Genomic DNA, 16,555 nt, shown 5'->3' with positions numbered 1-16,555 from the left:
AGTAGGAAATATAAGAAGATTCATACTCACTAACAGGCAAATACCTTTATATTTCCAGAATGAAAGAAAATAAGAACAATTTCAGCAATATATAGGGCAATGCGATATGATAGGAAGATAATATAAGTGTGAAAATGACAGGTTCTGGCTTTGGTTCCGAATGTAACTAACAAGCTGGGAATGACCAGAAATCCCAAACAATATCCTGACATTGAACAAAATTAAACAACGTACATAACACAGCTTATATCAATTTAAGTTGATTCAGACAGGTTTGCAGTTACAAATAAGTTAAGCTGTAGACATGGGGGTTTCCTTGACAGTTTCACGCCAAGCATGTGTCCGTGCTCCGTCTTTGTCTACAATCTTGATAACAAAGTTTGGTGGTGCCACCACCAATCTGGACCTTATCTCAAGTATGCACTTGTCTACCAGATCAACTGCCTCCTCCACGGACATATCACTTCTATAGTGACGGTCCATCATGGCAAGGGAAAAGAATGCACCATACCCAAAGGCTGCCTTGTCTAGTTTGTGAAGTGTGGCAATGTAATCGATGAAGTACAGAGAAGGGCCTGTTTCCTTGTCATAGCCAGCAAGAACAATATTCACCATGTATGGGCTCTGAAAATGCAAACCACAACAGTTAGCAACATCACATTATTTAATAATATTAATTAGGCATCAGTAGGTTCTTCAAAGATGAGAGCCTTTTACAAAAAAATATAACAAATTTGTACACGACTTTAATCTAGAACTCATCTTACATCAAATCAGATACCACAGCAAATGCTGCAACCATTAAGGATATAATAACAGAATCATTACAATGCTTAAACTTTTTCTAAAGAAGATGATACAAGATCTTATTCGATCTTGCTTCTGGTGAGCTAAAAAATATTATGTTCTCGACAACAACTATGTATGTAATCTACGCAGGCAGATACTAGAAATTCCTATAAGAGTTTTCATAGACATGTCATTAGATAATATGTTATAGAGAAAAGAATTGGTAATTCGACTCTAAACTACCTCCCATAGATTATGGATCCAGTGAATCTCAACAACCTACTTTACAAATGCTCTACATATTCATTAATAATGCAACAGAAAAGGCCAACTAACATTGAATTACTGTACAAAACACAAGTTATTCATATATTACTCCCAATGCTTAGGGAGACTGCTTAACAAAGCAGAAGTCACTGGAGGAGTAAAGGTGGAGATCTTTGGGCTCAGGTGATAGCAAAAATATATAAATATATATATCCTTTACTTTATTCCCTGTGAATAACATTACTCTGTTTTGCACAAATATTTTCCAAGTGCTAACATCCACCTAGATGCCTAGCAAATTTCCTACATATTAAGTTGATCCGAAGTCAACGCCTAGCACCTATGTATTATCTGTTTCCAAGATAAATTACTTGTGCTTAATTAATCAATTTCATATATGAACCCTCAAAACTCTCCACACCAATTAAGTAAAACAGTTACATATCTCCTCATTTTGAGAACATAAAGAGGTCAGTTTTTAAAGTCATTAGGTTTACAAGACTGTAAGTCATGCATTATTCTTTGTTTAGCAATATCCACCATTATATTTTTTACTGTTCTTCCTAATAATAAATATATAGAGTTATTATAAATTTCTGTGATAGTGTAATTGATCATTTCATTTACTCGACATGATATTTTGTTCACCTGATCACCTAATTTGGTATACTATTGTACCATACTAATGAGTAATGACTATATGGGATCCATTGTCGTTAGTGGTTTTCTTGTTTAATGCATTGGAACACTTTAGATACTCTAGCCGAGTTGGATTCTACAACAAGTCACATAAATCTAACCATGTCACGGATACACTGGTGGTCAAACAGCTGCTATTAGGACAAGAGAGTAGTCTAAGAAGATACAAAATAATAAAATATAATACATTAATGATCTCCGGTAAAAAGATCTGCATCAGTTCCAAGAATAATTGTAGAGTTGCAGTCATGGCCTCTTAATTTAATATATCTGGTTATATATCAACACATTACCATATTTTCGGGCAGATACGCATATTGGCGTCACACTTACCATAAAGAACAAATGAACGGAGAATGAAAACCACAGTATGTCACCCGCAAAATAAGCCAAACAACTAACTATAATTTGCTTCAAAAAACTATTAGGCACTAAGCTACATAGCTCAACAGATTAAGATCAAAATTAGCGCTACAATTTCTACCAAGAACCATAGCGCTAAAACAATCAGTTACACTAAAACATGAGAATTAATTTTGTATTGATTCATACTATAGCCCTCAGTCTAGAACTGTGCAAAACATTTAACCAAAATATACCTTGCGTAAAGCCGTAGCAAGCTCCCCACGGGTGAAATTAGCAGTAGCAGCGGTAGTCAAAGGAATACCGTTACGGAACTGATACAATGACACATTCTTCTGAATAAACTCCGTGAACTGAGCTCTGACAAACACATCCATTTCAAATCACCCAGATCATCAGTTTAAGAACTCCATATTTACCAATAGATACACAAACAAAGACCAGATCAAACTAATAAACAGTAGAATTCCTATAAATTAACATAAGAATTCCATTAAATAATCGACTCCTTATCCATTTAAAATCGGGAACACTCAAAATACATTATTTAATCAAGGATATTATCCAATCAAGTATATATTCTTTGATATTTTACACAGATCAGACCTAAAGATACTATTTCATATATGAGCTAAATTGAAACAGATCAGACCTAAAATACCAATTTCATGTACTGCTAAATTCAAAAAATATAAAAGCAACAGATGCAAAAATTATAATTTGATTGAGACTTTTAAATAATCGAGGACAGGCAAAATGTATTTTATAACCGAGTTTATTAATTTATCTAGTATTTATTGTTCGAGATTTTACGATAGCAGATCACACCAAAGCTGTAAACAGGGAGAGAGGGGGAGGGAGAGAGAGAGAGAGAGAGAGAGGGAGGGAGAGACCTATCACCGGCTTCACCACTAGCGCCCATGAGCTTGTGAGAATCAAGAACCATCACTTTGTCTTCATTAGATTTGTGAACTAGTATACTGTGAACGGCCGATGAATCAGCGACCACCAGTGCGAAATCTTTGCCAACTAAACCGAACACACACTCCATTGCTTTTGATTTTTGGGGATGGATTTGATTTTGGGGGAGATTCTAGGGTTTTTAATTTAAAGAGTCTTGTCTTGGAGAAGAAGAATTGTTGTAGTAATATAGCTTGTGATTATTGTAATTTGTACTCTTTCAGTTTCTAGCCGGGTTTTTCTTCTTGGGTTGATGAGTTTTGGGCTAGCGCAGATTGATATGGACCAAGGCCTCGGCCCAAAGTAGAGTGTGAGGTCAAAGAGGTTTGTAAAGATTATTTTACTGAAAAGAGTAGGAACCAGGAACAAAAAAGAAAATTTTAGTTCTGAGTGTAAAAGGAGGACACAATAATATTATAATGCAAATGATACTCTCTTAAATTCCAAGATTACTTGTTAGTACTTGTTAGTTAGTTGCTGACTTCATTTTTAATTTTACAAGAAATAATTAATTTATTATTTTCTCTAGCTTTAAGAATTTATGTAACAACTCTAACGACTCATATGAATAGATATATTTGAGCTCGTATTTAGTTTATATGTTTAAGGAGTTCTTTTTCAAAAAGAATATAAAAATAACATTAAAATTGATATTCATAGTATTTTCGCATGAAATGATAGCAATCTAGCATTTTAATTTTGCATGAAACAAAATATATGCAGCCAATTAGGCAATTACTAGCTTCTTGTTTACTTTTAGATTATATACTGTTGCATTGTAATTTAGCGCGGTTAAGAGAGATCTGCTGAGTTGGTTCAAAAAGAAGTTGAAACTGAGTATCAAGAAAAATTAGGAAATTAAGCTTAAGCACTTTAAGACGTTTGTCAGACGAACAACAAAAAAGAAAACACAGGCTTATGAACTTTTAAGCCCAGAAGCTGTATACCCAAACACTCACTTTCTCATACCTATATCTATTTTTTTTTTTTTTAATTTTAAAAACTCAGTTTAAGACATAGGTACGAGAAAAGAAAAAAAAATCAGCCAAGCACTATACATAGGTTAGCACTAGACTTGGATTCAGTTGAATTACAAGATTAACTATAGTGAGATACTGAGATCTCCGTTTAACTTTAAAACTATTATATCTACTTATAAGTTTAGACAGTTGATCGAACCAGATGTTTCCAGCTTCAAATAAATCATGCACATAATTAATAAATTTTCCAATCTTCCATTTTGTGTCTGTTTTAGGTGTCTGACAAATCCGGGGTTCATCACAAGTGTTGAATTTACGCACATACTCTCTCTGTTTTTTAATATTTGACGTTTTGATTTTGGGCACATATGTTTAAGTGCTTTGACCGAGTAGTTAAACATATTATTTTTTAAAATTTTATTTTCTGAATAAAAATATATAATCAAAATTTTAATTCACAAAAAAAAATCAATCAAAAATAAATTTTTACTATCCGGTCAACTCACCTAAAGTAACGTGCCAAAAGTCAAATAATAAAAAACTGAGGGTGTATAATATAACCAATTAAAATCATAACAATACAATTATAAGGGATGACATATTTAAAGAAAACTTAAAGCTGGGACTTGGGTACCTTCAACTTTTTCAGCATGTTATACCAGTTTCTTAAACTTTCAGAATTGAGAAACGACCCATGAAGTTTCCAGACGTTAAAAACCAGTGTCTGAACTTCCACAAAACTAGTCCCTCACACTTTTGGAGAATAATTTGATCATAACACTGTAATTTGGTAATTAACATAGAAAATGCAATAAATTGTAAACCCTTGACAGACATTGTCCAGGAACAAATGGATTCAAAACTTAAAATTACTTGATTTTAATAACAAAATTGTCTAAAATCCAAAAAGAACTCAATTAATTGAAATCACAGTCTCCAACAAGAACTCAATTACTTAAAATCTTGAAATCACAGTCTCCAACAAGAACTCAATTAAGCAACCGAGCATTTCTTAAAAAAATGACGCAATACTATTCATTCTTAACTTCAGTCCGGAAGGAAGAAAGAATTTTCTTAAGGTGCTGAGTGAATACAAAAGGGCGCTCCACTGGTGACGAATGCCCTGCCTTGTCTATGAATCCGATACTCGCTTTCTCTCCTAAATTTCTGCAATTTAACAAATAATAATCATGATTTGTATTTCAATGATTTTGTATGAGGTGTCCATATATATTTTACATACGGTTTTTCTGTGGTGTGCCCATGGGCACACACTAAGCACAAAAATTTATGAGTTTAGAGGGTTTCTATTGGCTTATCCTCTTTAATAATGATGGACCCCCTGCAATTACACCAACCACACCAATCAAAACCCTCCAATTTTATAAATGTTAGTGTTTAGCATGTGCCTATGGGCACACATTAGACAAACCCTTTTACATATTATATATTTTCTATAAACACTTACTCCTTCATGTTACGAGCAAAGTCGGAGTCGTGAATCTTATCATCATCTCCCCATAATAAATGAATCCTCTGCAGATTTTTAGTCGACAACAAAAATGTGAGTCTATGAATACTAAATTCCTCTATTTCCCCCTCCCAATCGGAAAAAAGAAAAAGAGATATTTCTCATATTTATGCCTCAATAAACATTAACTATAATCAGATATTTATGATCAATAATGAATAAACCTGGGTGTAGTTTGGTGAAACCGCATCTTTGTCATTAACTACCAAAGCCTTCAAAAGTTCAATTCTCTCTTTCCTGTTATCAAAGAAAGCCTGCAGTAACCATCTATTTAGTCCATGAATGGGCTTAAAGTTTAATACAGCTTTAAGTCCCGGCTTAAAGCCGGTACAAACTAGCTCATAGTCTCGCATTGCATCGATGAAAAGCCAGAAGAAATTAAAAGTGACGGAAACACTTTTAATTTCAAATATACAATAGGATCAAAACTATTAAATTTACGTGAAAAAAGTCATAAAACACAGAGGGAGTATTAATACATACCTCCAGAAAATGTTTGTAAACAATATCAGGCAGCCACGGCAACTTATGTGTACCCACACTCATCATCTCTTTTACACCATCAACAGAGGTTGGCATCATCATATCTGACCAGCAATTCACCTTATACTTTTTCAGCAACGCTGCAATTATCGACTCCGTCATCTCCACCACCGTGCCCGAGACCACCATGGACTCAACCAAGTCAGGATAATTCCTCGCCATTTTGAACCCTACCATACCCCCGTAACTAAGACCAACAATTGTGCATTTTTCAACTCCTAGTTTCGACAAACCTTTGGCTATGCACTCGGCTTGAAAAGCCGTTGTGCGGTCTAATTTATCGGTGGTAGAGTCACCGAAAAATATGAAATCGGGCACGTAAACAGAATACATGCCCGATAAAGATATGGCTTGAAAAAACCATGTCAGAATGCCATCGGCAGCAAAGCTATGAAGAAACACTACAACAGGCTTGTGAGGAATTTTTGTGGTGTTTTTTAGGGTTTCGGTTGGCACCCAAATATTTAATACTGTTCCGGGTTCGATCTCTACGAGCTTAGGAGTCAGCCCTGCTAGTTTCACCGCCCCGTGCACCAGTGGTGAAACTAACATCTTAAAAATATTCACCATAATTCTCTGTCTGAATTAACACTACGAAAACTTTCTGAACGGTGCTCTCTCAGATCAGAGATATTGCATACTCCCTCAGTCCCGTGGGATTGTTAACGTACACTGTTTGCACGCATTTTGAGGCTCTTATAAAATATAGCAATATAATATTTTTTAAATTTATTTTTTTTCTGAATAAAAGTTTAGACATCAAACTTTTATTCAGAATTTTTTTTATAAAAAAAAACATCATGGAACTATATTTTATTGAAGCCTTAAAAAGCGTGCCAAAAAGTTATGTTAACAATTCAATGGGACGGAGGGAGTAATATTTATAGGCATTATAGCCGTTAGCCGGCACGTATCTGCTCTCAAAAAAAGATACTCTGCGAGATACTTTTAAGATATAGATTTATGATTACCTTTTCATGAATTAGTATCTTTTTATTTTGCATGTTGCAAATAATATTAGGGGTATTTTCAATTAAAATTTTAAAGATTTTTTTTATTCATGAAATTGAGGGTATTTAATTCGAATATTAGGAAATGTAACAGAATATTAGGATATTCGATTGAGATTTCAAATTATTCTGAAATCTGACAATATTCAATCAGCATTTAAAATTATGATTTAAAAATATGATTGTATTCAATTAAAATTGCTAAAAATTCATTAAAATATGTTGATATTTAAATACTTAAGGATTGTTTTGGTTTTCAAAGAATGATGAATTTGTAGAGATCAGGATGTAGATCGAGATTGAACCTGTCTGAAATTCGATTATATCTCTGTATTTAGTGCAATTTATTTTATATGATTTATATAATAGCTAGCGAAGATACTATTTATTTGTGTAATTGAGAAATTGAAAGAGCGCGTTTCAAATAATTTAATGCGTAATAATTGATATTATTTTATAAGTCTATAACGGGTAATTATCAATCATTAACATATTGAGATGATACTTTTCCCTATATGATCTATAATTTTATTTATTAAATTAAATTACTTTATTATATAAAAAATTATAAATACTTTTTATTATTAATAACATTTATTTATACACATAATTTTTTTATTATAATATTTTCTGAAATAATAATATCAAAAACAATATTCATACCACCTTCTCATGTCCACCCCTGTTTTACCACCCAACCGAAGGATTCATTTATACAAGAGAGCAAGCCTATCAAACTAGTTATCAACATTGAGCTCAAGTCTAGCTCTAATGATGTTTCGTCTGCTGGAACATCTTCCAAGGCTGGCCCGTCTGCTAGGGGCAAAGAGAAGGTCTTTGAAGGCTATGCTTTCAACAATGATGGGCTTTTTATCCGGAGGCGATCAAATTCATTGACAATGGAATTCTGAAACATATCTCCAAGGAAATGGAAAAAGTGGTAATTAATCTCGATGCTATTGCAGAAAATGGGCAGTGCCTTAAAGACATTCTCGAAGCCAAGATGCTTAAAAACTCTCACAGCCTCAATCTCTCTAATGCTCTTCCCAGTGGCTTTGATGCCTTCCATGCTGTCCCCTCTGTTCCGTATTTTGGTGATGCAAGTATCAATCTAATGAACGTGGACCAGATGCTCATGGAGATGGAAGGATATTACTTTTAATCCATCAAGCTCTTATAGTGTTCAGCCTGCTAGTCTATTTTGTCGCTTCTTGGGTTTTGTATTAGTAGTATTATGCTCTCTGGCTTAGATTCTATGGCGTCCGTGGGTTCAGGTTTAGGTCTGTGATCTTGTTTCTTCTGTTTGGTCGCATGGGTCTTGTATCTTTTGCTACTTTATTATCTTTTAATATATCTCTGTTGCTTATAAAAAAAAAAAGATATGCATGGAAAGGTGTTATGGTCCCTCTTACATGGTTGTGCCTCAAGCTAAAGCAGAGGTTGAATTATAGTAAGATCTCCGTTTAACTTAAAACTATTATATCCACTTGTGAGTTTAGACAGTTAACCGAACCAGTTGTATTCAGTCATAAATAAACCATGCACAAATTTAATAAATTTTCTAATCTTCCATTCCGTATCACCTTAACGAAAAGTCTGATCTGAATGTCTGAGAAATTCGGTTCATCACAAGTGTTAGAAATTTAGAATGTACACACTTTAGGGACTTGTAGTAAAAGCAGAGATTTAGAGCTGCAGGAAGTAGTCATGACATGTAAAACCACACCACTTGCTGTAATATACAGCAACCAATTAGAATCACAACTATGCTGTTATATCCAGAACCAGAACTATACATCTGTGAAGAGGGAGGGCAGATTTTGTATTATGCTTAATGGCAGAAGGTAACCTATCTTTCTTTATATTTGATGAAAACTTAAACTTGGGTACCTTAACTTTCTGAGCATGTTAAACCAGTCTCTTAAGTTTTAAGAAATCAAAAATCACTCTTGAAGGAAAATTATTTCCTCACAGTTTCATAGAGTAATTTGATCATAACATCATAATTTGACAATTAACATAGAAAATGCAATAAATTGAAAACCCTTGACAGATATTGCACTGGAACAATTCGATTCAAAAATTATAATTACTTGAACTTGATAACAAAATCATCCAACATCCAAAAATCCAAAATGAAATATTATTTTAGTCAAACATAAACATAAATCTTGAAATCACAGTATCCAACAAGAACTCAATTAAACAACCAAACATTTCTTAAGAAACTGATGCGGTACTATTTATTCTTAACTTCAGTCTGGAAGGAAGAAAGAACTTTCTTAAGACACTGAGTGAATACAAACGGTCGCTCCATTGGTGACAAATGTCCTGCCTTGCCTATGTATTCGACACTCGCTTTCTCTCCTAAATTTCTGCAAGATTTTGTATTCCAATGATTAGTAGATACTACATATATTGTCATACATTATATATTTTCAATAAGGCTTGTGTAAATGTATTATATGAGCTGGTGTAATACAAATATATGTACGTATGTGTTCGAGGAATTATATCTATAGTCATACTTACTCCTTAATGTTGCTAACAATGTCGGAGTTGAAAATCTTGTCATCATCTCCCCACAATAAATGAATCCTCTGCAAATTTATTATGAACAGCAAAGATGTGAGTCGTATGTCTAAAATCCTCTTTTTCCACCTCCCAATCCACCAAAACAAAGAGACAATTTTTCATATTTATGTCTAAATAAACATTAATCATAATTAGGGATTTTTGATCAATAATGAGCAGTAATAAACCTGGGTGTAGTTCGGTAAACCTGCATCTTTGTCCTTAACAACCAAAGCCTTCAAAAGTTCATTTCTCTCCTTCCTGTTATCAAATAAAGCCTGCAATAACCATCTATTTAGTCCATTTGTCATATAAAAGTTAACTGAGATTTAATTTGATAATGACATGCAAATGACTAACAGATACCTGACAGATCTTTGGTTGGGTGGTTTATGTGCATATAGGAATCTCATTATTTTATTTGTCAGTACGAGTGTAACTAATCACACATAGCCACATAAATTTGGGAAATTTTTTTAGGAAAATATAATATATTATGGAAAATATAATATATTCTGCTCAAGTCTCAATTATTATTAATATATAATATAATTTTCAGTAAAAAATAAGATGAAGATTTATTTTAGAAATAACATATAATGACACATACTTTTTTCAAATATATATTTTTATTCCCAAAGAATAAATTTACCCACACAATTATATCAGACTCGTAAAACAACTTTGCTCTCTATCTTTTTGACCCAAAATTAGGCCATCATGTGAATTCAAAGCTTAATAAGCACGTACTATTCATGAAAGAATATTGGGGAATGATGACTTATAACCCTCCGAGAATGGTATCAAACACCTTATAGTCTCGCATTGCATTGATGAAAAGACGGAAGAAAATTGAAAGCCACGGAAACACGATAATCCAACAAAATTGACTAGTTAATTCTAGAAAGATGCTACGAAATTAACAAGCACAAAAGTCAAATATTGATATGCCTTTTTTCACATAAAATCAAAAATTCTCAACTTTACATGAAAAAAGCCAATATCGAAACAAAGTAAGTAAAACATACCTCTAGAAAATGTTTGTAAAAGAAATCAGGTAGCCACGGCAACTTATGAGTCCCAACACTCATCATCTCTTTTACACCATCAACAGAAGTTGGCATCAGCAAATCTGACCAGCTATTCGCGTTAAATTTTTTCAGCAACGCAGAATTTATCGACTCCGTCATCTCCATCAACGTGCCCGAGACCACCATGGACTCAACCAAGTCAGGATAATTCCTCGCCATTTTGAACCCTACCATACCCCCATAGCTAAGACCAACAATTGTGCATTTTTCGACTCCTAGTTTCGATAACCCTTTGGCTATGCACTCGGCTTGAAAAGCCGTTGTGCGGTCTGATTTATCGGTGGTCGAGTCACCGAAAAATATGAAATCGGGCACGTAGACAGAATACGTGCCCGATAAAGATATGGCTTGAAAAAACCATGTCAGAATTCCGTTTGCAGCAAAGCTATGAAGAAACACTACAACCGGCTTGTGAGGAATTTTTGTGGTATTTTTCAGGGTTTCGGTTGGTACCCAAATATTTAGTACTGTTCCGGGTTCGATCTCTACGAGTTTAGGAGTCAGCCCGGCTAGTTTCACCGCCCCGTTTACTAGTGGCGAAACTAGCATCTTAAAAATATTCACCATGATTTTCTGTCTAAATTAACTATACGAAAACTTTTTCGAGATGCTCTCTCGAACCAGATATTGCGTAGCATTTATAGGCATTATAGGCGGCACGTCTGTATATATGGCCCGCTTCCACAATTAAAATAGGAGAATAAAAAGATACTGTGCGATATGTTTAAGATACGAATTTATGATTACTTTTTCATGAATTAGTATCTATGTATTTAATTGAAATTTTAAATAGTTACTTTTTATTGATGAAATCGGAGAATATTCAATTTGGATTTTAAAATATGTAACCGAATTTCTAGATATTTAATTGAAATATTAAATTATACTATAATATGATGATATTCAATGAATTTTAAATTATGTTTCAACTTCGACGGCATTCAATTAGTATCTTTTGATTTGGTATCAAGGAAAATATAACCAGAACAGCTTCAATAAGTAAATGTGATGAAATATTATAATATACAAAATTATAGAGTAGTGTTTATGATTGAGATGATTTCGCAGAATAAAAAATCATAGTTGATTTATAAATCAAGCGAATACAGCTCAATCTGACATATTATTTTCACTAAACATTACAAGAGTTTCCACAGATTAATACATCCTCTCAGGCAGAATGATTTTAAGACTAATTTTTCCCAAAGTAAAATCATTCTGCCTGAGAGGATGTATTAAATTCTCCGTAAGGTACATTTTAAGACTAATTTTAGTTATTATTGTTAAAGATGCTCTTGTTTGCCACAAAATAAAACACTAGCTCACATTTATTATAGAAGATATTGCGAGATATTTTATAATATGGTGATGATATATTCTCCAATCCATAATTTGTATTATTTTTTTTTATCGTGAACAATGCTAGTCATATAAAAATCATACTCCCTCCTTCCCCCTCAATTGTTTATATTGGAGGGGGACACGGAGACCAAGACAATGTATGAAAAATGAGTAAAGTTAGATGAAAAGTGGGTAAAGTGGTGGGACCAATCAATATTTAATAATAGATTTGAGATAGTGGAGGAAAGTAGTGGGTGTAATAGTAGTTTTTATTGTTAAATATGAGATAGTGGGGGAAGATAGTGGGTGTAATGATGAGAAAAACTTACTATTTATAGTAATGTAAAAAAATTAGAGGGACATCCAAAAATAGTAACTGTAAAGAAATGAGAAGGGATTGAGGGCGTATCATACTAACATATGTTAAGAGCATCTCCAACCATCTAAAGCCCTTGGCTAAAAAGTGAGTTGGCATACTTAAAATAAAAAAATTTAGCCAACAGCTCCAAAAACTCAATTCCAACCATGCTCACCTGTTGTTTATAAATTTAGCCAACCTGCTATGGATGGCTAAATTTGTCGAACCTCTACAGGTCTGTATGAAAATTTGTAGGAAGATTGTACATCATTTATTACTATATTGAACTGATGTATTCTATTTTAACAATTTAAAATATTAATAACATACTATTTTTAAATTATAGCCAACCAATATAGCCAGTATCATTGAAGCAAAATGTTTTGCAGGTTCAGCAAATTTTACATAATGTCATACAGGTCCAATTTAGCCAACGATTATAGCCAACCCGTTGGAAATGCTCTAAATATGAAAAGGCATGTTCAGTTGTACGAATAGTACTGTACACTAGCTTTTGAGGGTGGCTGACTATCTGTCAAAACTCAAAAGTCAAAACCAATAAATTGCTATTGAAAAATGAAAAGTATAAAAACATTAGTTTATAATTGTAACTAAATAGATATCTACTTAAAATTTATTTAAGGAAAATATTTTAATGAGATAATCTCATAATATCTAACAAATACGTCCTGCAGGACTGACAGTTGAAATAAGTAGAAAGAAGAAATATTAACAAAATTTTGGTTCAACCGTGGATGTTAATGGTGCGAACGAATTTGTTAGGTACAAAAAATGGGTAAGCGTCGAATTAATAAGAAAAATAGAAAAATAATATTTCAAGAGAAAAGTCTAAAAAGTTGAGAATAGATATCTAAATAAAACTACCAACATAGATTTGATTAAACATGACCATAAAGTCGGGCAGACATGCATATGTTCAACTTGAAATAATGTTTTCTGTTGTAAAAGTCAAATACAGACATTTTAGATGAATTAGTAAATCGTGGCGTGTAATGCGTGACGTCCAAAATTTTCCAAAGATGTACTAATAAACATTACAATGTGATCGCGGAGTCCGGTGGTTAATATTTATTTTAGAGTGTATACAGTTTTTTTTTTTGGACGTTCCATCAATTATATACATACCAAAAATAGTAATTTTATAATATAAAATAACATTACCCCAACTACTTTCTTCCACTATCTCCATTCTATAATAATATAAACACTATTACACCCACTAATTTCCTCCACTATCTCAAATCTATTATTAAATATAAATGAGTCCCACCACTCTACTCACTTTTCACCTAACTTTACAGTTTACTCATCTTTTACCTTTTTTCTTGGTCTCCGTGTCTCAGCCATTTGTATACAAATGACTGGGACGGAGGGAGTACTACTTACAAAAAGTATTTCTAAATATACTTTTAGGAAAAAATATTTTCAAAAATACAAATTTAAAAAGAATATTTTTAAAAATGCAGTTTAGAACTGTTTCAACCATATTTACAACTAATCAATCTAAATCAATCACAAATGCAAATGCGATTTTTTGTGTCTTACAAATGATTATCCAAATACAACTTTAAAAATTTGGTATTTTTCGACAATTTAGACTTATGTATCTTACAAATGAGTATTTAAACCCGTCACTTGACTATTATTTGAAATCATATATGGTTAATAATGTGTTACATAGGGGGTGTTTGTTTCCCGCTTTAAGCCGGGCTTCTGATTTATAAGTTAGAAGCACTTATTTGTACCGTTTATGTAAAAAGTCAAGAAGCACTTATAAAAAGTTAGGAATGCTAGCTTTTGTTCAGGGCTTCTGCTTATTTCCCAAATACTTTAATCACTTATAAGTCTTAACTTGCTTCTAACTTCTACTCCACTTTTTTATTTTAAGCAAGAAACACTTGTTTTAAGCTTACCCAAACGGCCTCGTAATAAGTTGCGTTCTGCGATCTTAATTACTACTCCCTCCGTCCCAAAATGAATGAGCTGGTTTGACTTTCACGTAGAATAAGAAAAAGGTAGTAAGTTCAGTTGAGAAGTGTGAAAAGTGGTGAGACCTATCAATATTTAATAATAGATTTGAGATAGTGGAAGAAAGTAGTGAGTGTAATACTGTTTATATTATTATATAATGAAGATAATGGAAGAAAATAGTGAGTGTAATAGTGTAAAGTAGTGTTCAAAAATAATAAATATAATAGGTTATTTTTTTTGGACGTCCCAAAAAAGAATAAGGGTTAGAATCGCAAACCTCAACCACAATCACAAACCACCATCTGTCTCTCAACCACAATACTCTCGTAATCACAAACCCTCGCAAATTCGCAATTACAAACTATCACCATCTCTCAACGTTTGTGAGAGTCTCCACATCAATGCGAATCTCACCTCCGCTCTGCCCTCGCCGTCGCAGTCATCGAACATTGCGCCTCCATTTCTGCCGATAATTAAGAAGCAGTTCGTTCATTTAAGTTTGCGGTTGATCTGCAATGAGGAGATCGATATGGTTGGGGTTCAATCTTATGTATCTTGATGTGTTTCTGTATACAGTTAAATGCAAATAATCAACTAATATCAATCAAAATTAATTTATTCAAAATTCTAAATCAAAGTTGCATTTTCATTTACAAAAGTTACAAACTATATTTTTGAAAATACTTAAAAAGTAATAATTTTGGAAATAGGTTTCACACTGACAATATTTTAACAAAAAAAAAATTAGAGTACCGTAGTTTTTTGATCAATAACCCTTTATTTTATTCAACTCTTTGTCTTATTCAATTTGATACGTTTTTTTTGCACTGTTCGACATGCATTTTAATACTTTTACAAAATATAATTTTGTAAATTATTTTAATTTTTTTTTCTTAAACAAAATTTATCTATTACATTTTTTTTCAGAAAAAAATCTTAAAAATAGGTTACAAAACTATAATTTACAAGAATATTAAAACAGGTGTCGCGTACCCTCTATCAATATATACTCTACTAACCAGTGGAACAGACGGAATATTATTATTATTGTTATTATTATTATATATTATTTAATTATAATTAAAATAAATTCTTAAATAAAAAATGAGTTGGCATATAAAAAATATGAAATATATAAAATTTCTCCAAAAACTCACACGCCAAAGCTACACCCTTCTTATCTATAATTTTAATCAAACCCTAAGAATATATTTATCAAATGATTATAGATCTGTAAAAAATGACACATAACCTGTTTATATATAACATTCTTTTTAGGATCTAATCAATCAATATAACCACTACTATTGAAATAAAATGTCTTATAAATTTAGCAAATTTTATATATTGTCTGACAAATCCAGTATAGCCAATTATTATAACCAACCTCTAGCTTAGAGATGCTCGTAAGCGGTGTAATCAATTGAGATTTCAATTTTTTTTATTTATTTATGAAGTTCAGGTGTATCCTGCTTGGTTTTTGAAAAAGGTATCAAAATTTTGAAAAATTTAATTAGAGTTTTAAATTATGCGGCAAAATCTGGTAGTACTCAATCAAAATTTAACTCATGCTTAAAAATTCGATGGTATTCAATTAAGATTATTTAAAATCTATTAAAATTTGATAATATTCAAATGTTGATAGATTTTTTTAGACTTAATAATGTATATAATGAATTTTGTGAAATCGTTTGATAGATTCTATGTTTGTGAAATCTCACCAAAATTCATCAAATTTTGAAATATTATGCTTAATTTTAAAATTTTATATCAACATTGCGATTTTTATCTAAAATTCATGTAAAATGAAAATCAAATACTATCTATATCTATTAGTAAAACTAGTATATCTGGCCCGTGTTTCGCACACGGGTAATGTTTGTTGTATCGACAAACGTGACAAATGCAAACATGAAAAAGTATTAATAGACGGAGGGAGTAACAATAGTGTGTTAAATTACCAAACGATGTTCATGATGCTACGAATCACATATACCACCTCCATCCCAAATTAGATGGCCCCGTTGACTTTGGGTACGTAACTTTAGGTGCATTGA

General features: G+C 32.4%; 3 protein-coding genes across 3 annotated transcripts; all 3 read right to left on the bottom strand.

Moving 5' to 3' along the window:
• Positions 1-107: 107 nt before the first annotated feature.
• LOC108197201 (proteasome subunit beta type-2-A) lies at positions 108-3,287 on the bottom strand. The gene is made up of 3 exons (XM_017364749.2): positions 3,012-3,287; positions 2,355-2,478; positions 108-624 (listed from the first exon to the last, which is right to left on the bottom strand). Exons 1-3 carry the CDS (start codon positions 3,167-3,169, stop codon positions 292-294), a joined length of 615 nt encoding a protein of 204 aa, XP_017220238.1. The 5' UTR covers positions 3,170-3,287; the 3' UTR covers positions 108-291.
• Positions 3,288-4,886: 1,599 nt separating this feature from the next.
• On the bottom strand, positions 4,887-6,760 carry LOC108199112 (uncharacterized). The gene is made up of 4 exons (XM_017366857.2): positions 6,073-6,760; positions 5,754-5,843; positions 5,527-5,594; positions 4,887-5,225 (listed from the first exon to the last, which is right to left on the bottom strand). The coding sequence occupies exons 1-4, from the start codon at positions 6,700-6,702 to the stop codon at positions 5,090-5,092; spliced, it is 924 nt and encodes a 307-aa protein (XP_017222346.1). The 5' UTR covers positions 6,703-6,760; the 3' UTR covers positions 4,887-5,089.
• A 2,452-nt stretch (positions 6,761-9,212) lies between these two features.
• LOC108198678 (uncharacterized) lies at positions 9,213-11,440 on the bottom strand. The gene is made up of 4 exons (XM_017366457.2): positions 10,745-11,440; positions 9,905-9,994; positions 9,675-9,742; positions 9,213-9,517 (listed from the first exon to the last, which is right to left on the bottom strand). Exons 1-4 carry the CDS (start codon positions 11,372-11,374, stop codon positions 9,382-9,384), a joined length of 924 nt encoding a protein of 307 aa, XP_017221946.1. The 5' UTR covers positions 11,375-11,440; the 3' UTR covers positions 9,213-9,381.
• Between the last annotated feature and the right edge of the window lie 5,115 nt (positions 11,441-16,555).

The sequence above is a fragment of the Daucus carota genome, chromosome 8 (genome assembly GCF_001625215.2).
Source record: "Daucus carota subsp. sativus chromosome 8, DH1 v3.0, whole genome shotgun sequence".
Lineage (NCBI taxonomy): Eukaryota > Viridiplantae > Streptophyta > Magnoliopsida > Apiales > Apiaceae > Daucus > Daucus carota.
Note: the sequence above shows the minus strand (reverse complement) of the source record. Positions and strands in the feature narration are given on the sequence as shown.